Raw genomic sequence first — 7,830 nt, 5'->3', positions numbered from 1 at the left:
CTAGAATGGGAGGTCAAGATGCCTCTCTGTCCCTCACACTGGCCTTCTTGTCCTGGCCTGGCTGCACCCCTTTTCTGGGTCTGTAGAACTGTATTTTCTCTAAGTCAGCAGGGTCAGTGTAGCCCCCAAGACCTTTACAGGTATCAGATGGTAGAGTCTGTCCATCTCAAGGATCCTCTGACCCAGCACCCCAAGTTCTCAGCCTTGGCCACATTGACCTCACTGAATGGCCAGGGACAGCTCTATTCAGTAGGTTAAGGTCATAGGTGGTTCAACTGATGGCTAGGTAGGACTACCCACTCCAAAGCCACTCCAAGTGGGAGAGATTAGGCCTTTTATGAGTCAGGCATGGCCCTGTTGTTTTAGCATCCTCCCCATTCCTAATTCTGAGAATCTTGAACTACAAATCTCACAGGGCAGAGTCCTGGTTAGAGTTCTGACCTCTATGGCTTGGGCCTTGGTTAGTGGATTAGAAAGATCCACCCAATGGCCTGCAGGACCAGGAATCATTACCTTGAGATCATATCCAGCAGGGGATGAGGGAACTTGGAATGAAGGAGTAAAGAAATAAGTAGGTCTTATTATTCTTCACCTGTTGGTGCCTTACAAGTCTTGGACATCTCCCCAACATTGGATCAGCCTGTTGCTGTTCATTAAGATAGATAAACCTCTTCTGATCTCATGATATCTGTCCCACTCAGCCCACAGGTCCTATTGCTGCCCCATGCATGGGCTGACGCTATCTTGTCATCTGGTGGACACAGTATGGGCTATGGCCCAGGACATTTCACAGAAGTAAATACAGTTTCCAAAATGGTCCCAGACCTGGTCACATCAATCCCAGTAGGGATAAGTGAAGAAACTGCTCCAAGCACCAGGCACCTTGAATGTATCCCGTGTCTATGGCAGGCAGGTAATTATTATATGGAGGAGGGCCCTCTGCACTGCCTTTGTCGGGCTTTAGGGTGATGCTAAGAAGGGCTGTCTAGAAGTTTGTGATTGTTCACATCTTCCAAGCCCACATCCCACACAGGCCTGCAAAGCACTCAAGAGACCTGAGCCCAGAGCCGGGCTGGCCTAGGGGATGGGAGTTGTGTTTTCACCTGGCCCACTGCAGGCAGCAGTGCGCAGTGAGTAGAAAGGAGCCCAGGACCTTTCTTCTGGTTATCCTGGCTCAGGAGACACCCACGCACGTGGACCCACAGCAGCTGTCTTGTGGTCAACAGAGAAGAGGCCTATATTTCACCAGTCACTCCATGGCTTAGAAAAGTCCAGTCACTTGGGGGTTGCTTTCCAGCCTACAGCAGGTCATAGAAGTAATCCAGGCCTTGGCCCAGCTCCCAGATGGAGACCCCGACGCCCAGCTCCCTGGCTAGGTCCAGCCGCACCTGCAGAGACTGGGGGCAGACAGAGATGTGGGCACCTGCTCCACCCACTTCCTCACTACCCCCACGATATACCCGAAATTACCCTAGACAAGGAGGTCAGTGTGTGGCCTGGAATCAAGCCCACAGGACAGACCATGAATGCAAGTATTGATATCACTGATGTCATCCAGCCAAACTCACTCCCACCACAACATTAGAGTTGACAGCCCAAGCACATGGCACATACCTTCAGAGTTGGGTAGAAGACAACATGCCTCCCGCCGCGATTCCTGCAGGAGAAATGGGACCATGAGCCCCGCCTTCTGCTAGGTCCAGGGCTACAGTCTCCTTCCACCGGGGTTAAAGTCACATCTTGGCCCCTCACTGTTCCCCATCCCCTGTTGCCCCCTCTTCAGTGTCCTCCCCACAAGGCTTCCTGCCTACAACTTGGTGGGCTACAAGTCACTCACTTCTTGTACTCAAAGAAGTGCTCCGCGGCCTGGCTGTCCCATACCACTCGGGGTCTGTGATCCTTCAGCGTCTGTATGTACCTAGAGAGATGAGGTTATGGGTGTGAGAGCTGGCCGCATACCCCAGAGCACCCCTCAGCCCAGCTCCTATGTGGCTATGGATATTACAGGAGTGAGCAGTGCATAGTCCCTAAAGGCCCACAGTGGGCCAGCAGTGCTTTGTATTATGTTCAGCCAGTAAGCTTGAGTGGTCAAACCTCAAAATCCCACTGTACACAAGTCCTGACTGGGAAACAGCACCTTTTGTGAGCCTCCTTGGGGAAGAAAGCCAATGGACAGACCACCCAGTGCTCTGCTCAGACCCTGCACTGCCCAGAGCCCAGATAATAAACTATTCGGTATCTAAACTTCAACTGCTCCACCAAGCTGTGGGCCAAGGATGAAAGGACAGGGCTCTTGCCAGGACAGTGGCAGAAACATTGGCTTTGATAGGCTGGGTGTCCCAGGCTTTCCTTTTCCTAGCTGGACACGGCTGCCTCATTTCTAGAGCTGCAGTAGAGCTGCCCTTCCTGAAGAAAGGCTTGTTCTCAACTGCCTCGGCCAAGACTGCAGTTTCCAACAATGCGAGGAGAACCCATAGCATACAGCCAATCACATGCTGCACATTTGAGACCAGAACGGTGTCCCTCCCAGATAAAGGTCATAATGGCCATCAGTATGTTAATAGATGGCCTGAGAGACTGTCCCTGTTTGCTGCTAGGAGTCTGCAGGGGCAGGTCTCCCTGATCCAGCAGCACAATCAAGACCTGCTGTGGGAGGGTGGGTACAGGCAGCTGTACCCTGAAGTGGGACGGGCTTCACGGTTATTAGTCGGGGCTCCGAGAGAAGGCACAGTGGGTAGCAGAGGCCCCAGCACCCTGATGGATGAGGTGTGGGAACCTCCAGCAGAGGACTTCTAGGTATGAATTGCATTTGTCTTAGGCTCCTGACAAAAGGAGGGTACAATGCTGAGCCCTAGCAGCCCCCAAGGTGTCTTGGAGACTTGAACAGCTGCCATCTTGTCCAGCAGTGCTCCAGAGAGCATCAGGCTCTGGAGAATGGCCCTGGCCACATGGAACATGAAGCGGGAGCTACTGTGCAGGTATTAGGACCTGCAAAACACTTAAATAAGTCAGGAAAGGGAACAAGGCTGGGTAAGTAGGGAACAAATAGTTATAAATAGACAGTCTGGCTCACAGCCACCTCTCAGCCCAAACTGAACACTTTGCAAGCTTGTGGTCACAGTCCCACCTTCCCATGCGTAGGAAAACACTGTTATTCCTTCTCCCAAGCAATACCCCAACTCTGAGTCGGGCTGGTTCCTCAGTGGCCACATGTAGACCACAGCAAATGAAGGCAGGGGAACTGGGGAGGTGCGGCAGTGGCACCCAGTCTTCAGAGCTGATGCAAAACACTGAGACACCTCCGTGCACATGGCAGTACCGGCCCAGAGTGTTGCAGTTTTCCTACATAGTGCACTATGGTTCTGTGCGCACTTATTTTTGGAGTCAGTCTCATTATGTAGCCCAAGCTAGACTCAAGCTCACTGTTCTCCTCTGAGTGCTAACATCACAGGCCTGTGTCACCACACATGGCTTTATGGACACATCTGTTCAGCTGGTCCTCTATGCAGCACTGTGTCTTTTCAGTCCTCACTGGTCCCATCCGAGACGTATCCATCCAGGTGACCATTCAGGACCACCCAGGAAACATTACTCCCTGAAGAGGGTCATCAAATACTACTGGGCAACCTGACTCAAATGCCACTAAAGGTACTAACAGTTTCTGGCTTTCCACCCAATATCAGCTGAGATGCTCTTTGAAAGAACCTGAGATGTGAAAGGCTTGAGGCAGAGGCCATAGGGCTGGGGGCCTTAGGGCCTGTGACCACATACACCATGATTCATTTTGGCTTTTGTGGTCACACCTATAAGACCTGCTGCCTCTCAGTCAATACTCTAAAGAACTGGGTCATCCTTCTCAGTGTGTGTGCATGTGTGCGCACACATGCTTAACTCTATGGAAGCAAGTGTGACCAGAATAGGAGGACCCTATGCTTCCTTTAACATGAGCCCTAGGAACTACTCCTCTAAGCAGACTCTGAGGACAAAGAATTGAGAGTCAGGGGAAGGTGTGGGGAAGAGTCAAGTGTGGCTGCCTTGGGAACCATGTATATCTGCAGCAGCCAAGGGCTTCCTGTGCATGCCTCTGCTCTAGGCCCCCTCATGATACCTTGTTATAGACGTCAGTCTGGAGATGTCTGTAGGACGGGCAGAGATGCCTGAGCTGGGTGCAGGACACTTCAACTCCCGAGCACCACAGAAAGCAAGGCCTGGCCTTGGAGCCCTCTAGGGCTTATGTGGCTCCTGTGGAACATCATGTGCAGGGCAAGGTCCACCCGAGGGCCAGGTGGCCATGCACAACAGCAAGGGTCACCGTACCTTTTTGAGGTGAGGCATAAGTAAGCAGATGACAGGAAACATGCAGCGATGGGGTGAGCGGCCTTATGAGAGGAGGGGAAATAGAGAAAAGGTAAACAAGCCCAGAGGATGGCATGGAGCACTGGTCACGGGCTTCACTCAAACCACAGGAAGGTACAGTAAGTCCTTAGGACAGAAGAGGTTGCAATGTCTGTAGTCAGGAAGATCATCTGAGTCTAGGGGTTTGGGCCGGCTCGGAGACACAATACCCACTGCAAGGAAGAATTAAGGACTAGGCATTTCCCTAGGCTAGGAAAAGCCTTAACCACATAGTGAATGGTTCCATTTTCATGTCACACATCAGGCACATGACACTAAGGGACATGACCCAGGGTAGAGGTCGACAGGAACTAGGGAGATCTAGGCATGACTTGTAAGGGGTAAAGGCTTCTTTGGGGGGTAATGAAATGTCGGAGTTGGAAAGTGTTATATAACTGGGAATACACTACTTACACACTCTGAAATGTGGGGTGATTAGTGTCCATGACACTACTTTTTGGAGGAAAGTCAGCAATGCTGACAGCCACGTGTGAACCCACCTAGACACTTTCCAGAGGAGCTTAGAGCACCAGTGACAGAGGGTGTACTACCTGTTTCCAGTGATAAGAAGGCTTTCAGGCCTTCTTGGCCCAGAGCCTAATTAGTCCACCATGATTTATAGGCAGGGACAGAGGACAAAACTGCTGAGAGACTGGAAAAGAACTCCCACTCTTGGACCAAATCTGTAGTGGGATCCTCAACCTCTATGATGGGGCCTAGAGTAACAACTCAGAACAAGGTGACAACCCCACACAGCTGACATCGTGGCCCTGGTCCTTTATCTCTGACATCCCACTAAACCCAGAGTTCACGAGGAACTGACTGCAGCCAGACACACTGCCAGATCAGTACAAAAGCTATGTTGGGACAGGCTAGAGAGAGCTCAGCAGTTAAGAATATTTACTCTGTGAGGACCCAAGATTGGTTCCTAGTACTCACAGTATCTCACAGCTATCCATAATCCTAGTTCCAGGAGCTTTGGATCTCTTTTCTTACCTCTGTGGGCATTAGACATGCAGACAGAACATTTATACACATAAGGATAAATAAATAGGGGACTGGAAAGATGGCTCAGTAGTTATGAGCAAAGACCTGGGTTCAATTCTCAGCATATACACACATATACTCACAACTAGACAGTTGTGAGTTGCCATATGTGTCCAGTTCTAGGAGATCTAGTGCTCTCTTCTGGCCTCTGTAGGCCAGGTGTACATGTGGTACCTAGACATACATGTAGGCAAAACATCCACACACATAAAATAATTTAAAAAAATATATATTATATATAAATAAGTAAATCTTTTAAGGCTAGGTTGGAATCACCCCTACATGGTCTGGCATTTCCACTACCCTAATCTGCCCAAGATCCAATCCTGCAAGTTCAGTCAAAAGGGAGCCCCATCATCTCCTAGGGTATCTCTCACATGACATCTGAGCTGCAGGCCAACTCCAGAAAGGCCTTGAGTGACTGAGGCCAGTGTCATAGGCTGACCATGCAGAGCTGACAGGTGAGAGAAAACCTTTTTCTTGGATCTGCTCAAGAGGTCTCCTAAAAACCAGGGCAGTCAAACAGAAGAATGAATCCTATCATTTGCAGAAAAATGGATATAATCAGATAATCATATTAGTGAATTAAGTCAATCTCAGACAAGTATTAGATGTTCTCTTATTTGTGAAAGTGGAAGTCAAACACTGTCTAGGGGACATGAGAGACGGAAAGCAGGCAGAAGCAGTGAGGAAAAGGAGGGTGAGAACAAGAAGGGGAAAGATTGATATACAATATATACATTAATGTTTTTAAAATTTACTTGAGCGGGGCGGTGGTGGTGCATGCCTGTAATTCCAGCACTCTGGGAGGCAGAGGCAGGTGGATTTCTGAGTTCGAGACCAGCCTGGTCTACAGAGTGAGCTCCAGGACAGCCAGGGCTACACAGAGAAACCCTGTCTCAAAAAAAACCAAATCCAAAAAAAAATTTTTTTACTTGAAAAACATAGAGCCTGGAAGCCAGGAGTAGTGGCATATGCCTTTAATCCCAGTACTCGAGGTAGAAGCAGGTGAACCTTTGAGTTCAAGACCAGCCTGATCTACAGTGAGTTCCCAGAAAGCCAGGGCTATACAGAGAAACCATGTTTCAAAAAAACCCAAACAAACACAAAACAAAGCAAAAACCAGGGCTGGAACTGCGGCTCAGCAGATAAGGATGCAGTGTACTGCTCTTGCAAAGGACCCAGATTCGGTTCCCGAATCTGTGTACATGGGGTAAGTCACACCTACATGCTGTAACTCAGTTCCAGGAGGATCTGGTATCTCTGACACCTGTGTTTATATACTGCCCCCAAATACATATAGTCAAAAATAAAAACAAATTAAAAATTAATTTAAGAAACAAAACAGGCCTGTTGAGAGGGCTCAGTGAGGAAAGGAGCTGGCCACAAGCCTGATGACCTGAGTTTGATCCCAGAACCTAGACAGTGAAAGGAGAACTTTTGCACGTTGTTTCCTGACCTCCACAACAGCGCCGTGGCATGTGTGTGCTTCCCTACCCCAAAAACTAATAAAAGTTAAACAAAGCCAGGCAGTGGTGACGCACACCTTTAATCCCAGCACTTGGGAGGCAGAGGCCAGGCAGATATCTAAGTTCAAGGCCAGCCTGGTCTACAGAGTGAGTTCCAGGACAGCCAGGGCTACACAGAGAAACCCTGTCTCGAAAACAACAACAACAAAAAAGCAGGGCTATATAAGCAGAATTGATGAGAATGTTCTGGACATGCTGACATGCACTGAGCCAGCCGGGGCTGAGTAAGGAGGACTCAGAGGAAGTGGCCCAGGTTCTCCCTTGGGCCATCTGGAGTGAGAGATGTATATACAGGACGGCAGGAATGAGGACCATGCCGCTGGGCCTCATCTTCATCTGGCTTCTATCGTTGCCACAGTTAGAAGCTTCTCGCCACAGGATACCAAGTTACCAGATATACTGATAATGGAACTTGCCTTGGCATTACAGGGTAGAGGACCAGGGTAGACAAGCTCATTAGCACCAAGGCTGGCTCTCCATTTGACAGACTGTTTGGACCATGATAGCTTCCAAATTATCACAGGATAATTATGGCATCATCATGGTGGGAGCATCAACAGCCCATGTCGGAAGGATCCCACACACTTTCTGGCCAGCTGGCCTTGATCCTTCACCTCACCAAGTAAACTGTGGCTCATCACTAGGAAGATTCTATGGCCTAGCGGCAGGGTGGAGTCAGAGGACACAGCCCAAGTGAGTTTGGCTTTCATGGGGCAGCTGTCCAGTAAGTGTATGAGAGCCCATGTATGTGCAGTTACTTAGCTATCATACTTAATCGGCTTAATTATGCTGAGTCAGCCAGCCCAGGGGCCCAGGACGGCATCCGGAACCTGTTTCTGCTACTGTGAGGTGCCATAAC

General features: G+C 49.6%; 1 protein-coding gene across 2 annotated transcripts in view; it reads right to left on the bottom strand.

Annotated features, from left to right (window-relative positions):
• Positions 1-560: 560 nt before the first annotated feature.
• The window catches only part of Chid1 (chitinase domain containing 1), a 40,800-nt gene continuing 33,530 nt past the window's right edge, over positions 561-7,830 (bottom strand). For both annotated transcript variants that reach the window (XM_052195239.1, XM_052195229.1), the window contains exons 11-13: positions 1,838-1,918; positions 1,615-1,657; positions 561-1,397 (exon numbers count right to left, since the gene is read on the bottom strand). In XM_052195239.1, coding sequence (XP_052051199.1) covers positions 1,299-1,397; positions 1,615-1,657; positions 1,838-1,918 — 223 coding nt within the window. In that variant the 3' untranslated portion in view covers positions 561-1,298. The remainder of the gene's footprint in view (positions 1,398-1,614; positions 1,658-1,837; positions 1,919-7,830) is intronic.

This window comes from Apodemus sylvaticus, chromosome 1 (genome assembly GCF_947179515.1).
Source record: "Apodemus sylvaticus chromosome 1, mApoSyl1.1, whole genome shotgun sequence".
In the NCBI taxonomy this organism is placed as follows: domain Eukaryota; kingdom Metazoa; phylum Chordata; class Mammalia; order Rodentia; family Muridae; genus Apodemus; species Apodemus sylvaticus.
This window is presented reverse-complemented; position numbering and strand designations above follow the sequence as displayed.